The sequence below is a fragment of the Mustela nivalis genome, assembly GCF_964662115.1.
Source record: "Mustela nivalis genome assembly, chromosome: 7".
NCBI lineage: Eukaryota > Metazoa > Chordata > Mammalia > Carnivora > Mustelidae > Mustela > Mustela nivalis.
Genome location: NC_139026.1, coordinates 9,984,835 through 10,010,982, shown reverse-complemented (window position 1 = coordinate 10,010,982; position 26,148 = coordinate 9,984,835). Strand labels below are relative to the sequence as shown.

The window sequence follows — 26,148 nt, the reverse complement described above, 5'->3', positions numbered from 1 at the left end:
AACTCAATAGAAGAATAAGTTCGTTGGCCTACAGCTCTGAGAAGGTCATAGAATAACCTTGAAACCATGAACACCTTCAAACCAAGCCCTGGAGGAGCCTGGGGAGTTATCCTGGGAGCACCTTGCAAAGTGGGAGCCCGCGTATGTGGGAGGAAGTTTCGGGAATCCAGAGGCAGTGACCATCCTGAGCTGACAGCTCAAGGAGCGGGGGACATGATGGGGTTGTAGACATCCTGGAGAAGACAGAAGAACCGGGTCACCTGCAGATACTGGTCTGAGTGAGCCCGATTAGAGGGCATAACCCGGAAACCGTAAAAGTGGGGTTGCCTCTGTCTGTAGGGTCCAGATCACCACCCCCACTGAAATCGCCAATATATCAGAGCTAGCAAGAGTTTACCCTAAAGTGCCCACAAGGCAGACCCCCTGGGTGATATGTGTCTTGTCGCAGGAAGAACACCTCCTTACCCCAGGAAGGATTAGAATTAGGTGTAAAACCCACATGTCACATTTGTATAATTAATGTCTGATGAAGATATCTGGGTGTATCTCGTGTTTCAGTTTCTTTGTGTTGTTCGCTCTTTATAAGGCATCCACGTCCCTGAAATTCAGATCGATTTGTTTATAAAAGGAATTAATTCCGAATTGTGATTTTCCTTGAAAATACCACTCATGTGATAAGAAGATCGGTACACGACAAGAACCCAAAGTCACCCCGGGAGCGAGTAGAAATCTGTCAGGATGTAAGGCGTCGCTGGTTCTTCAAATAAATGAAGTATTTTGAAAGGAAATCAGATAAGATGAATGTCTGGATGAAGTTTTGGGCCATTAAAGACATTTGATTAACTGCATTTTGTAAACAGGGCCTAAACCCAAATCCCCTTCCGTGTGAACGTGAAAATTTACTAGATGTATAAATAGAATAACCTCTGTGCCGAAATGAAAAGCTAAAGGTCTTTGCATTTGTACCTGAGTAATAACAGAATGAGTCTTTCTGTACACAAAAGCAAAGCTGTCCTTGAAGACACTTCCAAATTCCCAGGAACTGCAGATGACCCTTGAACCCCTGGGGGAAGGAGCTTGAGGGGCTGGGGAGTTCAGGACAGCGGGAATGGAAGGAGCTGGACTGGCCTGGATGCCCCCCATCGCCCCTCCCCACCCCCGCCAAAGGCTCAAGCCCACCTTTGGTCATGGCTTCCTACCCTTGGAAATCATGGGACAGTCCATCAGGAAAGGCCCACGGTGATGGAGGCCCCAGAGCAAAGTATCAGAGGAAGGTGGCGGGGCGGGGGTGGGGAAGGGTGGCCTGAGCCTCAGCCAGGCTGGGGGACCCCAGGGCAGCCCCAGCTGCAGGCTCTGCCCCCCCCCCAGCCCCACCCACAGACATGCCCCTCTCTCTTCCCATCCCACAGTGCAAGTTCATCCTGAACCTCCCCTCAGAAAACAGGACGTGAGCTAGGGGCTGCCTGGCAAGGGCCAGTCAGCAGAGGTCCCGGGAGACCGCGGGCCGGGCTGAGGCCATCTTGAGACAGCATCAAGGAGGGCGCCTGAGACCAGCTGAGCGGAGACAGGATGCCAGCTGGGGCCCAGACGGGGGCTTTCGCAGAAGGACGCCGTCCCCCACCCCACCACCGGTCCGCACCGGCTCTCAGGGAGGTGAAAGGGATCACAACACACCCATGGGCCAAGAGCCACCAGGGCCCCAGGGACGGCCCCGGGGTCAGAGCTGCCAAGTGGCACCGTGTGACATCACTCATGGGAGAACAGCTTGGTGCCAGGGAGGCCACTCGGAGGACCCCACGGCCATCCAGGCTGAAGCCAAGGGCTTCCCGGAAAAGGGCTTTGCCGCAGTTGGGAGAACAAGGATCGGAGCCAAGGGTGGCCTGGGCAGACAAGGAGGCTGGGGTCTGTAGGTGACCCCCAGGCCCCCCTGAGCAAGGGTTTCCCTGGACAGAAGACCCGAACCCCATGCCTGAGCAGAGAGACAAGTTGCCAATCTCTTGATTCTGGAGAAGGAGCAGGGGTGGTTCGAAGCTGTGGAGAAAGAGGCCGCAGACCTCTCTGGAGACCTGGTGGGACTCGGCAAGCTACCCGGAAGTTAGCCTGACAGTAGCCAGTAGGACACCCTCTGGGCCTCCAACACCCCTCTCGAAGGGCACAGAGCAATTAAAAGCCGGCCCATGGCAAATCGGGGTCCTTGGCCACTGGCTAAGGGACATAATCCCTGGACATCGGCTGAGATTCGTAATGTCCACACCCTGTCCGTCTCCTCAGGTCTGATTGCGAGCAGGGACGATGGAGGCCAGGGCACCCTGGTTGGGGAACACAGCAGCTGGCCGAGGGACCCCCGGCTTTTAAGGAAGAGGTGCCATAAGGCCCCAGCCCGCCAGGCTTGAGGGGTGTGGGGGGACTGGAGCCCTCTCATCTCCTGCTGGTCCCTGACCTCCGACAGACACACTGCTTTTTTCCTTGACCCCGGGATGGGATGGGGTGGGGGGGGGTGACTGCCCATCGAGGGGGCTTCATTCCTCAGCCCTGTGTGTGGGGTTCTGGTGAGAAAGGGAAACAGAGGGGTCCTAGGACTCCCGCTTGGCGGGGGCGGGGGGAAGGGGGTCGACATTCAACACAGACCTTGGCCCCATTGTTTTAAATAAGAAATTTATTGCAAATATAGAAATTGATTCTCTCCATACAGGAATCTCCGAGTTGAGGAAAACAATTTCGTGCCATTCGGTTTAAAACAGGATGTTGGGAGGAGGGAGAGGCAGATATAGGGAAGAGAAAATAAATGAAGTTACCCCCCTAAAAGAAGAAAAGGAGAGGTTCTGGGCCCCCCCCCGAGGAAGGAAAGGTCCACACACAGCTAGGGTTCACAGGTTCATAGCCCAGGGCCGAGAGTCCCCTCTGCAGCCCCAAACCAGGTGCCAAGCCGCAGGGCCCACGGGGGCTGGCGGCTCCTTGGGGAGGGAAGGGGGGAGGAAGGAGGGGAGGGAGGCAGCGAGGAGAGACCCCTGCCCCTGCCCAGCCCTGTGCTTGTTTGGCGAGGGCAAAAGAAGCAAGAGGAGGCCCAGAGCCTCCCGCCCACCCCATTCAACACCCCGTTCCTCTCCCTCTGCTCAGCCGCAGTGAGGGACCTTTAATGAGGCCTGTGAGGCAAGCCGTGTAAATACTGGTTCTGTCTTAAAGGTGTGAGGACACGGGGTCGGGGAGGACAGGGAGCACGGCAGCTCCTGGGCCGGAGGGCGGAGGGCGCTGTGCAGAAGTCTCGCTGGGGAGGAGAGAGCAGTCCTTCAGGTGGGCACACGTCAGCCCTGCCCCTGTAAGCCCCTCGGGAGCCAGATCCACCCCCCCCCAGGCCTTCTACCCAGAAAGAGCCCTGCTCTGCCACGAAAGGGGTGGGATGCTGCGGAGGGCAGGCTCCCTCGGCCCGGGGCGGGGCGGGGCGGGGCGGGGCGGGGCGGGCACGCAGAGTGGGGACACCTGAGGAGGTTCTTCGGGACATCCAGCCACCTGTCACCCTCTCCCTCTGGTCTGGTCTTCCTGGTCAGTCCTCCGGGCTCGCGCCCCCCCGCCCCCCCGCCCCCCCTCCCCCTGCCAGGGGGCCCTGAGCACCTCCCCGCTCTGTCACCTTGTTTTCATTCTCTGCACAGTGTCCCTCACTGGGGAACTCTTCCCTGCACGGACACCCCTTACAAGCTGGGGCCTGTGACTCTTGTCCCCCATGCCTGGCTGCCATCTTGGAGTCACGTCCCTAACTGGTTTCGAGACCCTACAACACTTCCTTCCTTCCCTTTTCTGAGCTTCTGTTTCCGCACTGTTACATTTTCAGGAGTGGGAACGGGCGGGGAGCGACGTCCCATCGAAAACCTCAAACAGACCCTCGGCCAGGCCCAGACTCTCCCCTACGTCCCCGGTCTCTGGGGCTACACAGGCTTACTCTTCTTCCCAAGTGGGTCTCTCCACACCCCCTGCCCCGCAGATAGCCCCACGCCCCACCTCCCCCCAACCTGGACTCGGGCAACCTCCACGGGCCTCCAGCACTGTCCCCTAGCAGGTGTGCGGAGGAGAGCGGACTCCAGCAGGCAGGGGCGGGCCCTGGGACTCCTGAGGAGGTATCCACAGCAGACGAAGGTTTTGTTTTGGTTCGGTTTTTTTGTTTTTGTTTTTGCTTTTTTCCCCTCCAGACCTCTGCATCTCACTCCAGGAAGGAAAACCATTAGCTCCAACCGACAGTGAGCAGTGGCAGTGACCCCTCGCCCCGTGCCACTCGAACAGGAACCCAGGAATTTTCCTCTGGAGATTCTCGGACAGGGACAGCAAAGCCCAGGCAGGACCCAAGGCAAGAAGGCCTCCCCCGGTAGGCCCACATCTCCTCGGGCCGGCTTGTCCCCGATTCCTCCATCACCCATCACCCCCTACATCCCTTCTCTCCTGGCTGCCGGCCCCCCACCCCCACCCCCCGTCTGCCCCGGGACCGCCGTGCTCATCGCTGTTACAAACACGGGGCCTCAGCTGGCCAGACTCTGTGACATAGGTGTTCATCTGTCTTTCGTATTTTGCTCTCTCTTGGAGAAGAATGATCCTGAAGAGGACACAGGACACAGATGCAGGAAAGCCTCCAAGGTGGGCTGCAGTGCACTGGCCCCTTTCCCAGATCAGGGCAACTGGCAGCTGAAGAAGGTCCAGCCCGGCCAGGAGGCCAGAGGCCCGAGTTCAGTTCTATTCTGCCTCCAAGATTGGTGTGATCTAGCCCAGGAAGGTCAGTTTACCTCCTGGAGTGGCAAGACACTCACTGTTAAGACAGAGACCCCCAAAGAAAGATGGTCTGTAGTTTTTAACAGGCCATCGTCAACCAGGAATGATGGGGGGATGGCAAGGGTGGGGGGCTTCTGCTCCCGCTGCCAGGAACCCTCACTCTGTGGGAAGTGCCACCTCCGGTGAGACCAGGCCAACCCGGCCCTGGCTCCTTCTGTGGGTTCTTCCCTCAGGGCCCCCCGCCTCCCCATGAAGCCCTGAGCTCTTAGCCCCCTGGATTTAGCTAGGTGACCGTGTCCTACACTCCAGCCTGGTAGTCAAGTCACCCAGCCCTTCCCTCTTCGGGGGGCCCCCAACGTCTTCATAGGAAAAATGACAGCAGGTGGGAAAGAGGTCCCGGCACGCCCCCTTCGCTGGCAGGGAGGAGGGGAAAGGGCGAAGGTAGGAAACCGGGGGCCCCAAGGGGCAAGGCGGCACTTGTGGGCCCAAGTTCAGAGAGACAGGACACGGGGGCGGGGCAGGGGCTGCGTTTCAGTGGCACCTGTTTTGGGTCTTCTGCAGAGCTGGACCCTCCCCAGGTTTCAAGAGCTGCTTGTCAGATCACGACAAAGGGAACGTGGGTAAGAGGGGGCGGCGGAGGGGGGCGGGGGGGGGCGGGGAGTCTAGACAAACTGGCACATAGACGACAGATGTTTGCTCCGAAAAATACAGTAAAATCGTCATGCAAATATAACAGGAGTCTGCTTTCTCACGCCACTGGCTTTGCCCGCTTGCCGTTCTCGGTTTTGCCAATCTGGTGTGAGGCAGGCTTGGGGGCGCAGGTTTCGGGGGTTGAGGGAGGTCTGCTCTGCACGTCCACGCTGGCCCCCTCCTCTCTACTCCCCAGAACAGTCTTTTCTTTGCAAATGTCACCCCCAAAGTGAGCCCTGGGCTTGGTCTGTCCCCCAAGTGGGTGTAAGAGAGGCGCTCCTGTGAGCCTAGCAGCCCCCCGTAACAGTCCTGCCCCAGACTCTACCCCTGGCAGGAAGGTCACTAGACCCCCCGACCCCAACCCAGGAGATGGCACTAGCTTTCCTGGTCAGCAACCCCCACACACAGTAAAGGTCTTAGTCTCACCCCAATGCCCACCCTCACCCCATAGCCACGCTCCCCAGATCTCAGGAAACCCAATGAGGTGATAGGCCAGAGGCTGGGGGGTCTCCAGCAGGGGTGTGGGGCGAGGTGAGTGGGCTCCTCCCCATCCGGAGTTGGGTGGGGAGCCAGGGAGCAGGTGGGCAGGTGGCCAAGGCCATAGTTGTCCCCACCCCCACTGGCCCAAGTCCTTATCAAAGGTAAAGGGCTTCTCAGCACCCTGACAGTGTGCTCAGGACCCCAGATCTGCCCCACCTCCCGCCCCCATCCAGACTCAACCCTGAAAGCCCCTGGCTGTTGAGAAAGGCCGCAGCCACCTGGCCCTGCCCTCCCTTACCACCCTCTGCCGCCCACACTGACGGGAGAACCCCCAGGAGCCCAACAGTCCCAACTGCCAGGCCCTGGGTTGCCATGGCGACAGAAGCTGGCCAGGCAGAGGGAGGGGCCCCACGAACCTGCCTGCTCCTGCCCCCACCCCCACTCCAGCAAGGTGGGGGTGCTCACTGTTTGTGCTTTGTTCGATGTTGGGTGGGGGTCGGCAAGGGGAGGAGCGGCCATTTCCATGGAAACATGGGAGCCCCTCTAGTCAGAGGGCGGGGCAGGGATGGGCAGCCGAGAGGTGGCGGGTGAGTAAGCCTGGGAAAGCCCTCCTTCCCCTGGGCAGGCCGAGATGCTGCCTCAAGATCCCATAACAGGGGATCAGGCAGGTGGGAGGCCAGGATGTGGGGACACAGGCAGGAAGACCCACTCCCCAATACCCTGCCTCCCCACTGGTCCCAGGCATCACAGTTCACTGCTGCCCTTCTGCATAAGGAAGGGTCCTAGAGGCCGAGAGAGGCTAAGGGGCTGGAGTGAAGGGGTCTGCACCTGAGAGGTGGTGGGAGTGGGCCCACCTGCTCTCTCCTCAGACCCCAGAAGCAGCCCCCAGGCTACTTGGAAGACACTTGAAGGGGGCTAGTGGAATGGCCCTGTGCCTCTGCTCCTTTCTTGCAAGCCAGACCTCCTGTCTCTCTTGGGTGCTGGCAGGGGGTGGGGTGTGGGGAAGGACCCCCAGCGTAATGAACCATAGCTCCACACTTGGGGGCGTGGACATGGGGCTTTCTAGAAAGGAAAAGCACCTGCCTGATTCTCAAGTCCCTTAGCCCCAAGAGACCACAGCTCTGGAAGGGGGTGATGAGCAGACGAAGGGTGGGGGGGACAGCAAAACTGCCTAAACTGCCATGTGGCCCAGGAGCTGTCACCTTCTTTCTCCGGGCCTCAGAGTCCCCCGCCATAAAAGGAAACAAGGCCCAATGTCTGCCTCATGCTCAATCCCCAAGTGACCTAGCCCCAGAGTCGGGGTGGGGGAGACCCTCTCTCCGCCCCAGACTCTTCTGCCCCACACTGGTCCCTAGTCCCAGAGCCCCAGACCCCACACCCTCTTTGGGCTTCCTGGCCTGCGCCCTGCCCTCCCCAGCCCCACACACCCCAGCAGAGTCCCTGGGCAGCACAGTAAAGACGACTGGTTTCGGTATCAGTGTGTAAACTTGAAGGAGAACGTGTCTCTGTTTTCCTGTCCGTTGTTGTCGGGTGGTGGCTGTTCACAGTCAGGTGGTGGTCAGGTGTGTGCATGGGTGCGTGCGTGCGGGTGTGCGTGTGCGTCCGCTCCTCGGCCCCGGCCCCCAGCGCCACCCCCTCCCCCCTGCCCGGCTGCCGGGCCCTTCCCCGTGGGGGCCCCCCCAACCCTCCCCCGTCCGGCCTCACCGGGAAAGAGAGGGTCACAGCTTCTGCTGGGCTGAGACCCCCTTCCAGTAATCGAGGATGTCGTGCAGGTCCTCGTCCTTGGCGAACTGGACCTTCTTGCGCAGGGCGTGGCCGGCAGCCATGTACACCTCCTCCCGGGGGTGCTTCTTGTAGGGCCGGAAGCGCTCCCAGATCTTGTGCGTGCTCTCGGAGGAGTACTCGGGGCTGGAGGAGTACCCTGAGTAGTAGTGTCTGGGGGAGAGCTGCGAGTAGGTGGAGTCCCGCTTGGAGCGGGTCAGCGGCTTGAGGAAGGACACGCGCTGGCTGAGGCTGTCGGCGCCCTCCTCGTAGTACAGGGCTGGGAAGCTGTGCCGGTGCTCGCTGCAGTGGTAGGCGGGCTTCACCTCCAGGTGGTGGATGCCACTGCCCCCACCACCCCCACCGCCCCCGCCGCTGCCCGCGGGCACCAGCGGGAGCCGGTCCAGTGGGCTGTTGAGGGGGCTGCCCTTCTCGATGTACTTGGAGTCGCCCTTGGCCAGCCCCGCGGCAGCCGGGTGGTCGGGCACGTCCAGGCTGAAGACCTTGGCGCTCTTGATGGAGCCGCTGGAGGACACGCTGCAGGTCTTGCGGGCCACGGCAGCGTCCGCGCTCAGCTGGCGCTGCAGCGGGTGGTGGGAGCTCTCCTTGTAGGGGGGCGAGAGGAAGCTGGGCCGCTCCAGCGCCCCGGGGGCGGCGGCCGAGGACACAGCGGCGGCGGCTGCGGGGAGGGACTGGCACTCGAAGGCCAGCTCAGGGTCCCCGCCGCCGCCTCCCCCCCCAAGGAACGAGGCCGAGTCCAGCTTGAGGGCATCGATGCAATTGTTAATGATCTGGTTGACCTTGTCCACCTCCTTGGCAATGGTGGAGATCTCGGCGGCCGAGCCCTGGCCATTCTCCAGGTCCGGGAGGTCGTCCTCGGGCCGGGCCAGGCCATCCCCGCCCGCACCCGTGCGCACCTCGATGTAGTTGCCCTTGGTGGCCACCTTGGGGGTGTCCAGCCCGGCCTCCAGCGCCTTGGAGGTGGGCAGCTTCTCCCCGATCATGGAAGGGATGGACGACATGCAGGACACAGGCAGCACAGGGGGTTCGCCCAGCTTCTGGGCAGCGTGGACGACAGAGCCGGCGTCCACGTCTGCCCCGTAGCGCATCTCCAGGATGGTTTTCTTGACCTTGACCGACTTCTGCTTCTCCTCCTGCATCCGCCGCTTGCGCAGGCAGTAGTAGACGGCACCCAGCACAATGACCATGCCGAAGAGGCAGCCCAGGATGGTCATGATGTAGTGGGTGGTGGTGGAGGTGCTGGGCGCCAGGTCGCCCGGGACGGGGTCCCGCGTGGTGAAGGTCAGGCAGGTGTGGTTGAAGCGGCGGCTGTTGCGCAGCGAGGTCACACAGAACGTGTACTCGGTGTGCGCCCGCAGCTTGTCCAGCGTGACAATCTCCTTCTTGTTCTTGAGCGTCATAACGTCGGAAAAGTAGCTGTTGTTGTACTGGACCAGGACGTACATCTTGCTGTAGGGGTGCGGGATGATGACCACCAGGGTGGCCGAGGTGAAGGTCACGTGGTGCAGCTTGATGGCGGGCCCCGCCGACGCGTCCGTGGTGGACGAGGCCGGGGGCTCCACCGAGAGGATCTCGTCGGGGTTGAAGCCCGAGTTCTCGTCGGGCTCCCTCTGGGCGTCGGTGGAGTAGGGCGTGGGGTGGCTGGCGGGCCGGGCAGGTAGCGAGCCATTCCGGCACTTGGCCTGGAGCACGGTGATGGCGTTGAGGCTGTGGTAGGGCCGGGGCACCAGCAGCGGGTAGCCGGCGAACTCGCGCGGGGACTCGCACTGCAGGCGGTCGTAGTTCTTGGTGACGTTGTTGAAGACCACCAGCCAGGCCAGGAAGCCGAAGAGGTCGCACTCACAGTTGAAGGGGTTGCCGGCCAGCTCGCACACCATGAGGCTGGCCAGGCTGGCGAAGGTGGCGCCGTCCAGGCGGCTGAGGCGGTTGGAGGACAGGTCGATGCTGATGAGGCTCGGGCACTCGGAGAAGGCGGCAGGCGTCACCACCTCGATGAGGTTGTGCTGCACGAAGAGGAACTGCAGGCGGCCCATGCCGCGCAGCATGCCCTCCGTCAGGTTGCTGAGCTTGTTGTAGCCCAGCTGCAGCACCTGCAGACTCGACTGGCCCAGGAAAGCGCCGTCCTCGATGTACGAGATCTCGTTCTTGGTGAGGTTGAGGTCCGTGAGGTTCCCGAAGCGGTTGAGCGAGGAGTAGAGCACGGCCTTGAGCTTGTTCTCATTGAGGCGCAGGTCGTGCACGGTGCTGTTGATGTGCTGCGGGATGGTCTCGTAGGGCGGCTGGTTCTGGCTGCAGATGGCCAGCCACACGTACCCCTTGTCGCCCTCGATGAGCCAGCAGTCGGCGCGCACAAAGCCCGGCCGGCACACGCACAGCAGCATGGCGGCACACAGCCCCAGGCGCAGCATGGCGCTGGCCACAGCCCCCCACCCCACCCTCCGGGGAAGGCCAGACTGGGGGGGCGTAGAGAGGGGGGCCGGGGCGTGGGCGGGGGAGGACCTAGCAGTGGGAGGCTGGGGCTGGCGGCACAGTCCTCCCTGGGGCCGCCACCATCTTGGGGGCGACCCCTGGCACAGGGGCCCCTGGTGAGGCAGACACGGCCGGCGCCAACCGTGTGTTGGGGAGTGGGGTGGGGGAGTCCTTGGGGGCTGCTAGCAGCAGATGCAGGCCACTGGGACAGGGACACACAGCGGGACACACCCCCACCGCTTGTCTCTGGGAGGGTGCACAGGCTCTCAAGACTTGACTTCCTCTCCCTCCTCCTCCTCCTCCTCCTCCTCTTCCTTCTCTTCCTCCTCCTCTGGTTCTGGGCTCAGAACTTCAGACGATTCCCACGATTCCCACGGGCCGCTGGAGAGGAAAGCTCCGAGGAGGGAGCGCGAGAGACAGGGCAGGAAGGACGAGACCCATCTGTCACCTGGCTCCTGAAAGGCAGCACCGAGAGGGAGTGACAGATCAGTGGAAACTCTCGGAACAGCCCCACTAAAGCTCCAACACGGGCCCCTGTCCCTTCTCTACCCCCTCCTACTGGGGGTCCTTGGTGCCAGCAGCAAGCAGGGGTCTCTGTTACGTAAAAGAAGGGAGGGTGGGGGGTGGCAGGACAGGGAGAAGGAGCCAAGAGGTCTGGAGGGAAGGACACAGAAGAAACAAGGAGTAGGGACAGGGGGACAGAATTTGAGGATGGTGGGCAGAGAAGGGAGACTGGACAGTGACAGGTCAGGTGCGTGTGTGCACACGCACAGACACAACACACACACACTCCCCAGCACTCGTGTCCATACTCGTCCACCTGCCGGCACAGAGACCCACATGCCGGCACAGAGACCCACATGCCCTCTCCCATGAGCCAGAACACCGCAGCATGCCCACGGACAGCCTTATGCTGGACAAATGGGCCCGTATGCACATGACCCCGTAGCAAGGCAGGAACCTTCCAATCCAGGAGAGGAATTAAGAAGCCCAGCAAAATGCCTCCTCCCCTCCATGCCCAAAGATAAATAATTCATTTGTTGTGTAACCGCTCTTGTTCCAAAAATAATCCCCTTGTCTCAGCTTCCATGGGGGAGGGGGAGCAGAGCAGCATGGCTGTGGCCCCCCCCCCAAGCTGGGGGTCTCCCATAGGGGGAGGGCATGGAGACAGCTTCTTCCACACGTGGCAGCAGAGCCAAGGGAGAAAGGGCAAGAGTCTGGGAAGCCAAACATCCCCCCCAATAACACTTCCCCAAAGTGCTTTCCATTACTGGGCCCCGATCTTGTACAAGGTCTCAGGCAGACGGAGAAGCGGGCAGCATCCCGAACAGTGTGGCCAAAACCCCGCATCCCCTCTGCGGCTGGAGAGTCAGAGGCCCAGAGAAGGGCAGGGACTTGCCCCTAGTCACACAGCACAGCCTGGGCGAGGATCAAGGATCCCGAGGCACCAGGAGTCAGGAGGCCTGGAGCCTCCTCTATCCAGCCCAATCAGCCAGAGGGATCGAACCATCCCTGAACGTTCTGCCACACTGAAGTGGGGACCAGGTCCTGCCCAGCCGTCTCATGGGGAAGAAGTACGGTGAGCCATGCTGCTCGCGCCTGAGCTGCAGAGAACCAGCGTTGGTAGCACAGGGCCCACAGCTGGCAGCCCCTCATTTTCCGGGGGGGGGGGCACTGAGCCCCAGACCAGGGGACACCTGCCCCAATCACCCAGCAAGCCAGACAGGGGCCGCTCAGCTGATGTGGCCCCAGCTCCCACGCAAGGCTCCCTCGATTTGCAGGAAGAGCCCCGTGCACCCTCCCCTCGCCCTGGGCAGCGGCCGGGGCTATGGAGACCAGGCCAGAGAAATCCACATTTGGACAAAGAAAGCCAGACCCCGTTCACAAGAGCCACCTCTGCCTCACGCCCCTCCTCCTGGGAAACTCCAGGAGAGAGAGTGCATTGAAAAGAAAAAAAAAAAAAAAAGTATTAAACCTTTGCTGTTAAAGCAAAACCAATTTATAGCCCGGAGCCCCAGAGGGCTGAAGAGAGGAAAGGGAAGCAAGGGTGGAAACAGTCCCTGAAGAAGTCCAGGCAGGCAGTTTCTGTGGAAAACGGGGCGAGCGAATGGGACATTCGATGACCTCTCAGATTAAAGACATGGCGACGGAAGCTGTGATTATCCGGACCTCTAGGTGAGGCCAACTCACAGCTCCCAGTCCCCAGCAAGGTTGGTTCAGGCTGAGGGGCTGGATGGGGACTGGGGGAGGTGGGGGTGAGGAGAGGGCACAAGGAGGTCGGGCAGGGACGGGCGCCCAGGCGGCACAGAGTATTTCTGTCCCTGGCTGGGCTGCGCAGCTAGCACTCCCATCTGGCGTGGCTGATGGCTCCTTGGGGCCTCAGTTTCCTCCCCTGCCACCGGTAACAAGCTTGTACTGGGAGAGGCTGAGGGGCCAAGCTCACTAGGTCAGGGAACCCTCTGTCTGCACCTCCGGCCCCTGCTGGGAGCGTCCGGGGACCGCATTTGTATGCCGGTACGCGCGCAGGTGTGCGCTGGCTCAGAAGGCTGGCGCAGGGGCGCCTGGGTGGCTCAGTGGGTTAAAGCTTCTGCCTTCAGCTCAGGTCATGATCTCTGGGTCCTGGGATCGAGCCCCACATCAGGCTCTCTACTCAGCGGGGAGCCTGCTTCCTCCTCTCCTTCTGCCTGCCTCTCTGCCTAATTGTGGTCTCTCTCTCGCTGTCAAATAAATAAGTAAATAATCTTTAAACAACAACAACAACACCGGCGCAGAGGTGTGCAAGCAGACGCATGCAAGTAGACGGACATGCAGGCAGCCGTGTGTGCACCCTCATGCCCAAGCGGGAGCCCAGGATCCGTGCGTGTGCAGCCCACCACTGGGAGTGCTCACCTACGTGTGGAGCGCTGAGGAAAGATGCGCGTAGAGGCATCTGCAGGGACGCAGACACATACCTGCTGGCATGTCAACATGTTTCAGACCGTGTGAGTTCCCCATGTTAATGTACGTGCGCACCTGTGCAACTGAGCCACACAGAGTGTCCCCCACCCCATTCCCCATGCCCTTCAGATCTGAGCTGCTCAAGCCAGCACCCCCAGCCGGGCCCAGGGGATGCAGGGCAGAGCTGAGCTGGCTGGAGCTTCTGGAAATCCAAGGCCATGCTGAGGGGATGTGAAGAGGCTGATGGTGGTGGGGGGTTGCTAGGAAAAGGTTTAGCGAGCCCGGCTAGTCCTTTCCGACCGCTTCCCTTCCCCAAACAGTCCAGGGTAGACAAAAGCCCCGACCTCAGCAACTCAAGGTGACCCTGCCCATGGCCCTCTCTCCAGCTCCTCTTGGTCTCCAGGATGGCCTGGCCCGGGGCCCAGCTCCCCTCACCCTCCCACCCCTTCCATGACTCAGACCGAAGGGGAGGAGGCTCCCCATCACCCCTTCCCGTGTGTGTGCGTCAGCCACTCGGTCCCAGTCCCTGGGCCGCCTGCCCACTACCCCTTGATGCCTGACGCAGCCGGGGAAGGGGGACCGCAAGGAGAAGAAGGTGCTGAGAGCAGCACTTGGCCCCCTGCCGGGCCGCACACCTACTTGAGGTATGGGGGAGGGCTGCTGGCTCACACCTGGAGCTGGGGGTCCTCATGGTCCTGGGGATCCCCCAGCACACATGCCAGCAGCAGGAGCAGGGCCCTGCCCCCACCCCTGGGGCGGTGGCGGGGGTGGGGGATGGCAGAGGGAGAGGAAGGAGTGAGGGAGCTGCAAATAGAAGGCCAGGCAGGAGGCAGGATAGGAAAGCAAAATACGGAGACAGCCAAGCGGGGAGAGACAGAGGATGGAGATGAATGGGGAACGAGCGTCTGAGACAGGAACCAATCAGCAGAGAGGCTCAGGGAGATGATGGAGGGCACGGAGCCTGCTGCCCACCCACCCGGGGCAGAAATGCCACCAGTGCCCAGCTCGCAGGGAGGGGCAAGCAGCCGGAAGCAGCTGTCGGAAGCAGAGGCCTTTGCTGCCCTGTGCCAGGGGTGTTAAACCTGGGAGAGCCTGGCCCAGCTTCCCCCCTTCCCAGCTGACCCAACTTCCCCTCCCCTACCCGTGCACTGGGCCTGCCCCCACCCCCTAACCCCCAACCCCCACCCCTCCACCCCCGCTCTGGCCCAGGGGGCACACTGTTGTGGCAGGAACAAGAGACCTCTGGTCCGAGCAGGGGCAGGCCCCCCTCTCTCCAGCCAGCACAGAAAAGTTGGGGGGCAAAGTTGGAGGGTGCAGTGTACTGCAGAGGGCGCTTGGGGTGGACCCCAGTCTGGCTGGCTACAGATGTCCCCTGTTGTGGGGACACCCTGGATGGTGAGGAGGAAGGAGGGGCAGCAAGCCCTGACAGGTCTGAAGGGCAGAGCTCAGCTGGGGTCTCCGTTCAGAGCCACAGAACATGAGTGACTCTCAGCAAATTTCATGCCCCCCCACCCCGCCCCGTTTCTGGACCTCGGCAACCGACCCCAGAAGCCACTGGTTTATCCAGCTGGCCTCTATGCCCTTGTCCTCCAGGTGCCACAAGGCTCCGGGCGCCTCCATGGACTCCGAATCCTACAACTTCACAACTGGAAGAACCCTTGCTCCACCCCGTCCCAGCCCATCCCAGAGGGGAAAGCGGACGCCAGGACCAGGATGTTGCTGGTGGCAGGTCAGGCTCAGGCCCCAGGGAGGCAGTGGCAGACCTGGATCTGCCAACCCCCATCCCTTCTGGGAGCTTCCTGCCCCAGAAGAACCCCCCCTCCCCCGCCAGCTTAACCCAGGACATTGCTCGGGAGGCAGAGCGCACCGTCTGAGCGCACCGTCTGTCGGGCACCCAGGGCAGCTCCCCAGAGCAACCCCTCCCTGGGCTGAGTGCGAGGGCGGGCAGGCTGAGGTCTGCGGCAGAGGGGGGAGGGGCGGGAGGTGGGGGAGCCAGGATCAGCAGGGAAGGAGAGACATAGGGCTGCCACCTGCATGGGCTGCTGAGTACCACCTTGCTATCTCACGGGGCTCCCCCCAAATCGCAGGGCGTGGCAGAGACAAATACACTGGACAGAGCAGGAGGCTCCCGTGGGGACACTCCTGGAGCAGATGTTGGTGGGAGCTGGGGAACAGGTGGGGTGGGGAGGGGTGCGGTCCATGTTCCCGCCTCCCAGGAGCAGGGACATGAGGGTGGACCGGGGAAATCTCATTTGCAGCAGCTGAAAGCCCTGGCCTGGATTCTTCCCTGGGCCAGGCTGGCCAAGGTCCCCTGAGGTGCCATTGTCACTGTCCAGGTCAATGCCATTACGAAGGATTAGGAGGCCTTAGGGCTCCTGGGACCCAGCCAGAACTCATGGGGCAAGCAGTCGCCTCACCTCTGTCTACTGAAAGACAGCAACAGGGTCCCCTCTGCTCTCTGGGACAAAGCCTGCCACCCCTGGGGTGGCTGGACATTGAATCTTGTCACTGCCTCCACCGCACTGGGGTTCCCTGGGGCACGCCGCTCTGGGCCTCAGTTGCATCTATAAAATGGGATCATTATACCTCCACCAAGGAACGGCCATTTGGCCATAAACCATTTGGATTTCAGGTACAATGAGCCCCAGCAGAAAGTAAGAAGTATGGATGTTGAAGACAAAGGGTCCTGGGATTGAATGCTGAGCTGTGTGACATACGGCACATTAATGAACCTCTCTGGGCTTCAGTCTCCTCACCTATAAGATAGTCATAACTATCCCTTTGGCTGACATTGCACAGTCCTTGAATCTTCTATCAATCCTGAGTGACTAGGGCTATTGGTCTCATTTTACAGGTGAGAAAACTGAGGCTCTCTCCTTCCCCGGCTTCCTCTAAAGAGCTGGGCTTGTGGCAGAGACTGGACATGCATGGACTGCCCAGGGGCTCTCCTACCCCTTGTATATGCACCTTCTTCCCTATTAGGAAAGTGTCCACAAGCCAAAAGAAACTTCAATCTCTCCATCATTAGGAAGTACTTATTCCAGGCCAGTTGTGTTCCTCAACCCCTTCCCCCAGGCACAATTCTACCTCAGGGCCTTTGCACATGCTATTCTCACTCCTAGAATGCTCCTCCCTCAGTGTCTGCACAGGCCACTACCCCCACTTCATTCCGGTCTCTACTCAACTGCTCCCCTCAAGCCCACCTTCCCTAACACCAAACCTGGCTTGACTCCCTTCAGAGCACTCAGCAATGCCAGATATCACTTGGTTATTTATTATCAGCTGCCCTCCCCACCCACCCCCCCCCCATCATGAAATCAAAGCAGGCTTTATTTTGTTCACAACTATAATTAACCTCCATGCCTGGCACAAGGGCAGACATGCAGCAGGTGCTCAGAACATGGTGTGTGGAATGAGAGCTCAGGGTTAGGGGCGGGGACGGAGGGCAGACAGAGATCCTGGGGTCCCCGACTCCACTGAGTCAGGATGTCACATATCAGAAGGAGGGGCCCCACTGATGGGGTGCTCATGGGGTGCAGGAAATGCACTGAGCCTTCCTGTTAGCCTAATGAGTCCCCCTTATGCTTCTCATCTATAGATGCCCAAACGGGTTCAGAGAGATACAGTGATCTGCCCAAGACCACACAGTGGGGGATTCTGGGCCCACCTGAGCTCTTAGAACTACCAGACTTTTCCCAAATTCCTGCAGAGGTAACGTTCCCCAGCTTGCATGCCACCGGTGACAGGGATCTCAGCATCCGCCGGCAGCTACTTACACCCTTCTTGAACAGATCTGATGGTTACAAATTTCTTCTTCTATTACAGAGCCAACTCTGACTCCTTGTACCTCTGTTCATTGGTCCAAGTGCTTTCTGGAGCCACTGAGATCAAGGCCAATATCCCCCGCTTCAAGGCCCCACCATTATCTCACACCCCTACAATCCACTTCTCTAGGCTACACAGCCTCACGTCCTGTCTTCCTCTTCCTCCACTGGGGTTTCAAGTCCCCAGCTCTTGGATCCAGCTGCCCCTCGTCCTGGATGTCACCCAAAGCCCTGGGCCCCTTCACACATTCCACCGGGGAGCCCCAGTGCCCAGACCGTCCTCAGGCAGCTCTGGGCAGTAGGAGTCTGTGCTGCCCCCCGAGGTGCCCGGCTCCGTCCATCCCCCTTCCAGCACGTCTCGTTAGGCTCAGCCCTGCGCGCGGCCGTCCCCCATCTCGGGGGAGCTGGCTTCTGCCCCTTGAAACCTCAGCCCCAGCTCCCGGCTCTGCACCTTCTGGGGCTGGGCCAGCCGACCACAGCTGCACCTGTATCTGTGTCACAGGGGACACGGGGACCCGCTGCACACTCGCCCACGTTCCTGACACCTGGGCGCGAATTCACCGCACACCTGCTGGGGCCCCGGCCCCGAAGCAGACGTGCACGCCTTGGCTTCACCGAGCTTCCGGCTCACCTAGAAGAGCTGAAGGAGAATGCCACGCCACACCACCCCGCAGCGAGGGCTGAGAGCTACGGGGGGGGGGGTGGCAGGGGAGGAGGAGGGGGTGCTACTTAATTGGGTTTGCACAGCTTTAACACATAAGTACCAGCCTCCAAGCCTGGTAGCCTTGGTCAGGGAAGGGGCCTGGCCTCATCTGCGGTGTCCTGGGCTGTCACATCACACTGCTGGCTGGCTCACTGTGTGACCACGGGCCGGTCAGCGCCTTGTCCCTCTGGGCCTCAGTTTCCTCATCTGTGCAGGGGGAGAACAGCTGCGCACTGGTGTCTCTCTGGTTTACCGGGAAACCACCCCCTTCACCAAAGCCCTCTGGAAACTCCCCACCGAGTCGTCACCCATGAACACAGCTGCTCCCGGCGCTGTCATGCCCATCATTAGCACCTGCGTCATGTCCATGCCTCAGTGGGAGGAGGTAAGCAGGAAGATGGGAGGGTTTTTACCAAAAGGCTCTGGTCTTGAAAAGCTACCCAGAAAAACTGACCACAGAGGCCTGACACCAATTCTGTGGAGAGCGCTTCACAGACGGGCCACTGCCCAGCCCCGAGCAGCCCAGACCCCAGACCACCTACCGCCAGGCCCTGGAGGGGAGCATGGGATCCTCCCGCCCAAAGCCTGTGTTAAAAGTTCGCCTCCTAGTCCCACCCAAGGGGTTACCTCTGGCTTTCCCAGAATCCTCCAGGCTATTCAGAGAACTGCCTTTCCCAGCTCACCCCTGCCTCCTCCAGCTGATCCTTGCCCTCCCCTGACATACCCACCTGTCCCCTGCCCCCTACCTGACCCATCCCCCAACCTGACCCCTGACCCCCTCCCTGGGTCCCTGCCTCCCTGGCTGACCTCTGCACCTGGTCCCCACCTCCCCCACCTGACCCCAGCCTCCCAACTTGGCCCATGACCCCCCCACCTGGCCCCTGACCTCCCCATACCTAGTCCCTGAACCCCCCCACCGGGCCCATGAACTCCCCCCCCACCTAGTCCCTGACCCCCCCACCTGGTCCCTGCTGGCCTCTTGAACTTGGCTCCAGCAAACCCCAGGCCCCGCTCAGCTGCAACCCCGGGCACTACTCACCAGTCTCCACTGGACCCGCTCTTTCACCAGTGCCTGCACACGCGCGGCTGCCTCTGCCTGCATGGCCTCCATTCATTCATTCAATAAACATTTATGGAGCACCTACTATGTACCAGGCACCGGCTAGGCCTGCCCTCCCAGCTCTGCCTCCTCCGCCTGCTTCTCCTCCAGGGCCCCAAGGGGTGACCAGTCCCTGCCTTCCAACACCCTCAGGGCAGTCCCAAGGCGGGGTGGCCCACGAGGAGCCCACCGGGAGAAAGGGAGGCTCCGGGGGCGCCGGGGGCGGCCCGCTGGGAGGCAGCCTGGCGGGGGAGGGATGGGCAGCCTGGGGCAAGGGGGAAACAGAGTCCTGGCTCCCTCCCGGGCTGGGCCTAAGCACCTCTCACGTTAGCTCGTTTGCCCTCCGCACAACCTCAGTTATCATTCCCACTTTACAGAGGAGGAAACTGAGGTCTCACGACTCCTACACAGGGGCTTTGACCCTCCATGGCACCAGGATCTGGGTCAAGAGATGCTGTGGGATCCTGTTTCATCTGGATAGTGCTTTCAAAACTTTTTTTTTTTTAATTGAGTTGCCAATATTGAAAACTTCCGTGACTTCATTGCAAAAATCCCGGTTTCTCATGGAACAACCTGGAAGTTCTGGCTGCCCAGGATCTGCATCCCTGCAAGGATAGAGCAAATGCCCATCCTCCTCCCTGCCTGTCTGGCTGCGTTACCCTCTGGCCCTGGCGCACTGGAGCTTGGGAGACCAGCCAAAGAGGGAACCTCAGCATGGGAATAGTTAGAATCCCAGCCTTGAGGTGGGGGGATCCCACGAGCCTCCTGGTCTGGGGCCCAAGAGCACCTTTGTCCCTGCCTCCCTCTTCTGTGGCTCTGGGACGGACAGCAAACACCCACTAGCTCTAAGCAGGCCCACGGGGGGAGGGGGACCCCAAACTAGGGAAGCAACCATATACTCTCCCAGATCTGCTTGTCATCCTAGGGAACCAGCTCTCTAATGATGCTGCCTGGGTTCCTGGGGCAGGTTCAGGGTTCCTGCTGAGGTTTGAGGTTTACTGGCTCCAAACACAATTCCTACCCCATAAAACACTGCCAGCTAAGCCTACTGTGCACACCAGGAGGCCGGAGGCCTCCGTTGCAGAAGCCACACCCCGCAGACAGCTGTAAGTTCACCCCCTCAAAAGTAGGGCCTGCAGCAAAGGGCCCTGGGGTTTCTGGAATGGCCACTTGCTCCCACCCCTCTCCCCACAGACTTGGAGTTCCCCTAACTCTGCTCACCTGGGACACCTGCCCGCCCTCCCACTGCCTGTTGCAGGACCAGCACCCAGGGCCTGTAGCCAGCCAAGGATGCAGCCCAGCCCAACCGTGAATCAGGCAGAGGCAAGGGGACCCTCTCTTGGCCCTGGGGTAGCTTCTCTGGAGCGGGTGAGGGAGCCCCCAGGGGCCTGCAGCTGTGGCCTCGGAGAACAAGGAAGCTCTGTCCATGCTGGAAAAGCCCCGGAAATGCGGGGCAGGGTTGGGGGGGCACCCCATGACTGCCGGCTGCGTAGAAACCATGGCCCAGGGCGCGTGGCCACCAAGCCACCCTCCAACAGCATGGGTCTGTCATCTCGGGGGGGGGGGGCGGTCCTCTGATGATAAGGCTGAGCCTCAAGAGTCCTATACCTAGCTACAGTTCCTTCGTCCTGAAACTCAAGGGCAAGCCAGGGATACCGGTGCCCCCTCCCGTTCTGCTGGAAGGGCAGGCCACGTCCAGCTCCGATCCTAGCTCTGCCACCGACCCCACAGCGTGGCCCCCTGAGTCTTAGCCTCCTTTTCTGTACAATGAGACTAGAAGGGCACCACCTCGGAGGGTGGTGAGTGAACAGCTACGGAGCAGAGTCTGGCCCACAGTAAGTGCTCAATAAACTCAGCTGCCCCTAGTATGGTCATGGCACCCTGGCTTTGTGGGAGGCGGGGGGCGGGGGTACCCAGCACACAGCAGGTCCTCACCACCCACTGCCCTATGGATGGCAACCAAGAAGGGAGGAGGCCTGGCCCCCCAACAGTGTCTTCCTTTCAGTCTGAAGGGCAACACACCCCTCTTAACCTGCCCCTGTCCCCTCTCGCAGGTCCGGCCCCCCAAAGGCCTGCACCCACCCCCGCCTTCTGCCTGCTCCCCAGCCTCGGTTTCTCTCCCATTGCCAAAGCACAAGGGCTGTTATAATTAACGGATTATCTCAGTGCGACAGCTGTGGTCCTTTGAAAATTGGGTTGAATAACAAGATCCTGGCGTATGGTAATTTCTTTTCATCTCCTGCTCCCCCTTTCTCTCTCCCTCACTTTAGCCTTGTTACGCATGCAAATGCTCTTCCCAAATATCTTCCTCCTCGGGCTGGCATGGTGAGGGGACAGACTAGGTTCGGCTTGCTGGCCAATGACTTGTGGGAACTGACCCTTCTGAGCCCCTCCCGTGGGTCTGGCACGGGGCAAAACGCCTGACACCTATGACTTGTGCCCTCCCCCTCCGGGGCAGGGCAGCCTAAAGTCCCTACATCTGGCTTCTCCTCCTACCTCCCTGCCCTCCCCCTCCACAGGGGCCTCCCCTTGAGGTCCAGGTCCTGGCCCTCAAACAACCCCCCAAAGCCTGCTCCCGCCCCCTACCCAGCATCTCGGCCCCTCCTGAGGCTTCTGTTATCCCTTAGGTGCTGACCAGGCCCAAACCCCCCTACCCCAGCTGCCTCCTGTCCCCTTCCACTGTCCGCCCACTGCCCACTCCTGCTTCTGCCCCGAGCCAGCCAGAAGCCCGCAGCTGCCCAGCCCCTCAACACCTGGAAAGCTGCTGTGTGCGCCCTCCCACTGCTCTGCCCTGGGTGCCTCAGCCTCCTTCCTTGCCCGAAATGAATTTCTCAATCAGCATCTTCACTGGTCTGTCTCCAATCTAACGGCCCCATCATCCAGCCATCACCCAGCAGAGGACGAGCCTCCTTAAAGGCTAAATCTGAGGGTAGCACTTCCGTCCTCCAAAGTCTACTGATCTGGTAAGATTCTAACAGCAGACCTGCAAAGCCAGCTCCTGGGGTCCTGCGGAGCGGGTGCCTGCTCTCTCCTCTCCTGCCCTCCTGCTTCCTCAGCCAAGTAAGCCAGCCTGGTTAGGGTCCCTCCTGTGGGTTCCCGCAGCCCGTAGGGTTTTCTCCCATCACCACCAGACTCAGAACTGCTCTTTTTACCCCTGGGCTGAGTTCTTTGAGGGAGGGCCTGATTCCCCAGGAAGGCCCAGCACCAAGCCCCCAGGAGGTAATAAATATTTAGTAACGACTGAATGAAGGAGGCCTGCCCTCTCCCTTGATAGATAAGAACACCGAGGCTCAGAGTAATTAACAACTTGCTCAAGATCACACCATTTGTGCGAGACAAAAACCAGGATTTGAACCAGGTCTGGACTCCAACGCCAGCCTTTTCCATTTCCTAGAGAGGGCTGCAGGGGTCACCCTCTGCACAGATCTCTGGGAAACTGAACCTCCCTCCAGCCTCCGCTGGACAATAAGAGATGGGGCTCCCTGCTCAGGCCGTCACTTCCTTGAGTTTGACTGTCAGCTAGCCCCATGACTCCCAGGGCCTCAGCCTGCTCATCTGTAAAGTGGGAAGGAGCCCCCCTGCCTCACCCCATCTCAGGGGGTGACCGAGGGGGCAGAAACTCCGGTCTTGGAGAAAGTCCATCCGGCTAATAACATCTGGGGGTCTTCCCACCCTCACCTCAAACCCGACTGCGTTGCCCCTGGGAGGCACTCCTCAGAGCTTGGGGTTGGGTAGGGGTGGGGTTCCTAGGATGGGAGACATCACACAGGACAGAGACATTCCTCAGGGAGAGCCAGTGAGAGAAGCGCAGGGAGTCTGGGCAGCAGATCGTGACCCTGAGCGAGAGCTTCCCTCTTGGCCTCCACGTCCTCATCTGTGAACTGGGCCCATTAACGCCCACGTTACAAGGCTGCAAAGGGGACTAACCGTGCAAAGTGCCCAGCACGGGGCGGACACTGCCATGGCCACAAGGTGCAATGGAAATGTGATCGTGCAGTGTAACCCCGGGGGAAAGGAGAGGAGAGGGGGCAAGACAGAGCAGGACCATTCATTCCTGATTCTCTACCCTCAACAGCCCACAGAATAGAGCTCACACCCCAACATGTCGCCCTTGGGCCCCTCCCCCAGCCAGCTCATACCCCATGACGTCCCTTCATAACCTGGGCAGCTGTTCCTGAGCCTGGGATGCCATTCCCGCCCTTTTCCACCCCCTGTAGCCCAGACCTCATGCCTCTTACTCCAAGAAGCCTTCAGATTTCCTCTGTGCGGGGAGAACAGTCGTCTCCCCGCTCTGCCCCCATCCCTTGATTCCATCCCCATGGAATCCGGGAAGGATCCTAGAGATCGTCTCACCCCATCTCACCTCCCTCCTGTTGTACAGATGGGTAAACTGAGGCACGGGCGAGGGACAGCAGCTCTCCAGGGATACAGTGGAACCCAGGCATCTCTGCTGCTTCCAGCCCTGCATGCAGCTTCTCTCCTGGTGCCGAGCCGTTCAGCCCTTACCAGTCTTCTCCAAGCCCCACCGCCCCCAGCCCGGAGCTACCTGAGGACGGGACCCCATCTTCCTTTCTGCTCCCCAACCCCAGTGCCTAGCCTAAGGCCTGGCGCATAGTAGGCACTCAGTAAATGTCTGTTGAATTGAATTGCGCTCAGGGCGGCCAGTCGTCTCTGCTCTGTAAGAAAAGCATAGAGTTAGTGGAGCTGTCCCTGTGGCAACAGGGGTGGGAACCAAGCTGGTGGGGGTGAGGAGTCCGGCCTGCCCCCCGAGGACCCCAGGGGCCCTGAGAAGCAGAGCGGGGGATGAGAAAATAAGTCCAAGTTGTGCCCCAACAGGCAGCATGGCCCTGGCCAAGTCAGGGCACCCCGGGGCCTCAGTGGCCTCAGCTGTCCAACGAAGAGGACACGCCAGTCCCCCATAGGCTCTGAGGACCGTCTAAGACAAGAACCAAAAGAGACGGGAGGAGTGTAAACACTGACTCCCAGCTCACAAGCGTCCAGCGCTCTGTGCCTGACACATGAAGCCGGATGAGACTTCTACCCAGTTCTACAGATGGGGAGACTGAGGCTCAGACAAGGGCAGCTTGTCCGAGGCCACGCGGCCCACGCCCTGGGGCCCATGTTGTGAACACAGGCTCTCTGCAGAGCTGGAGGGCAGTGGGGTAGAACCAGCCCCAAAGACCTTGAACCCACCAATAGGGGGCCCGAGCCCAGGCCCAGACCGGCAAAGATTCTCCAGGCAAAAGACCCAGCGTGAGCCCCAGAGCCGCGAAGGGCAAGATGAGAAGCCACGTTCTCCCCTTCCCATAGGGGCGAGCTCTGATTCCACGGCCCCCAGGGGGTTCAAAGCCGTCCTCAGATGCAAAGGCTGCAAAGGCCTCTTTTGCACAAGGCCCTGGTGTTAATATAGATCGGGAGAGACTATAAATACCCAGCCAGGCCAAGCATGGCAGAGGACTGCACCGGGACCAGCCCAGTAGGGGCTCTAACCCCAGCCTTGCCCCACAGCCCTCCCCCCACCCTGGGACCTCAGTCTCCATAGGCTACACTCTGACCAGGACAGCTCGAGTTCTTTAACCCAACAGGCCACAGTTCTGTGGCCCAGCCAGGCCAGCGAGGCAGGGCGGGGGGTGGGGGCGCCTTTCCGGGCCCAGAGCGGAGATGTGGGAAGGAAAAGAGGAGGCCACGAGACAGCCGCCCCCTGGATGCACCTGGGACACCTGGCCTAGAGCCCAGGAGCCCGAGGCAGGGGCCCAGACAGTAGCCACCCGTTCAGTCCTTCCCTTGATCCCTCCTCCAGCCACCTTGAGAGTACCTCCTGCTGGGAGCCAAGGACCCACAGCCAGGACAGAGCCTCGGGTGGGAGGCCTAGCGTGGAAGCCCGCAAGATAAATGAGCACGCCGCCCCTGCCCCTGCCCCTGCCCCTGCCCCTGCCCAGGCCTGCACAGGGACCATCCTCTGGTTCCCATGCCCCGTCCCAGCCGGCATCACGGGACACCGGTTTTACACCTGCCTTCTGCCTGGACCATGACCTTGTCAAGGACAGAGACGGGGAGGGCGGTCTCACTCACCCTGCAAACCCCGGGTCCAGCAGGGCACCCAGGAGGCACTCCATCAGTGTTCACAGGCTCAAAGGATGACTAAGGTGCCATGGGGGCACAGAAAGGGTACCCACGCGCAGGGCTGTGATGTGGCCCAGGGGAGGTAGAAAGGCGGGGAAGGGAGCTCACTGTGCCCAGCACAACTGTGCGCCAGGCCCGCACACTTGACACACAAGAGCCATGCTGTTATGCCTCCCTAGGAGGATGAAGAGACGGAAGCAGACAGAGGCTCAGGGATGTGTCCAAGGACCCAAGGCTACAAAGTAGCCCAGCACCCAGAGCCCCCCAGCACCCACGAGACAGGGCTGCTGCAGGCCGACTCCCAGGACAGCTGTTACAAACAATAAGAGACGTCATTTGCAGAGCCCAGGACCCCCCAGAGGCCTGATATCCAGGCGAGGGGTTAGTGTCCCATTTTCTCATCAACACGTCGAAACAGCCCCAAGAGGCAGACAGACCCTTACAAGCCAGGCAGAGACACTATGGCTCCAAGAGGTGGTGTGGGACCCTCCACCTCCGCCTCCTCCGAGATTCATGGTCAAAGGCTGCAGACCTGGGCCCAGGCCCGACTCTGTGCCAGCCGGCTGCTGAGCTGGGCAGGGACCAACCCTCCCTGAACCTCAGCTTCCCCAAGACCCATCTCCTCTGCCCCACGCCGCTGCTGCGTGGAGCCACGGGGTAGACCGAGGAAAGACGCTCCCCACCCCCTTACCAACTGTACAGTGCTGTCCATCATCAAGGGAATGAACTGTCTCTGTTATTCTCTCCTTGGCCTTTCTCAGCCAACTCTACCCTCCTTTCTAAAAGGCTACGAGAGTTTGTGTCAGCTGTTTGCACAGTGCCCGTCCCTATGCTCAGGGCCCAGGGACCGGGTACTCTCTTTATGCCCCTCCTGCAAGAAACTGATTCTCAGAGAGGTGAAGTGACTTGCCCAAGATCACACAGTCAAACAGGAGTGCACTTAGCCATGACACGGGACATCTGCCCCGGAGCGTCTGTAAATTCAGCCCTGGTGGCCGCTTGAGCCCTCCCTGGAGCATGAATGCCCACCTGCTCCCCAGTTTATCCAACTTGCCAGATGTATGCAATATTCATATCCCCATCAGCTCACACACCCCTCTCCAAAGCCCTGGGAGCCCCATTAATCATTCAGACACACCTGCATATTCATTAACTTCCGAATTAATACAGGGCCCCTTATTACTTCGGGCCTGCTGCCTGCATTAAAGACACTTCGACTTCATTCATTATTAAACTCCCCAGACAAATGATCACATCCCTCCTTCAGAGGGGGGCGGGGCCCAGGCCCC

At 60.5% G+C, this 26,148-nt stretch overlaps 1 protein-coding gene across 9 annotated transcripts in view; it reads right to left on the bottom strand.

Moving 5' to 3' along the window:
* Positions 1 to 2,638: 2,638 nt before the first annotated feature.
* Positions 2,639 to 26,148, bottom strand: part of ELFN2 (extracellular leucine rich repeat and fibronectin type III domain containing 2) — a 56,416-nt gene continuing 32,906 nt past the window's right edge. For 7 of the 9 annotated variants that reach the window (XM_082740198.1, XM_082740199.1, XM_082740196.1 and 4 more), the window contains one exon: positions 2,639 to 10,628. In XM_082740198.1, the coding sequence (XP_082596324.1) occupies positions 7,641 to 10,112 (2,472 nt within the window). In that variant the 5' untranslated portion in view covers positions 10,113 to 10,628 and the 3' untranslated portion in view covers positions 2,639 to 7,640. Of the gene's footprint in view, positions 10,629 to 18,676; positions 23,413 to 26,148 lie in introns of all 9 variants that reach the window. The other 2 variants (XM_082740201.1, XM_082740202.1) reach the window with 1 other exon arrangement.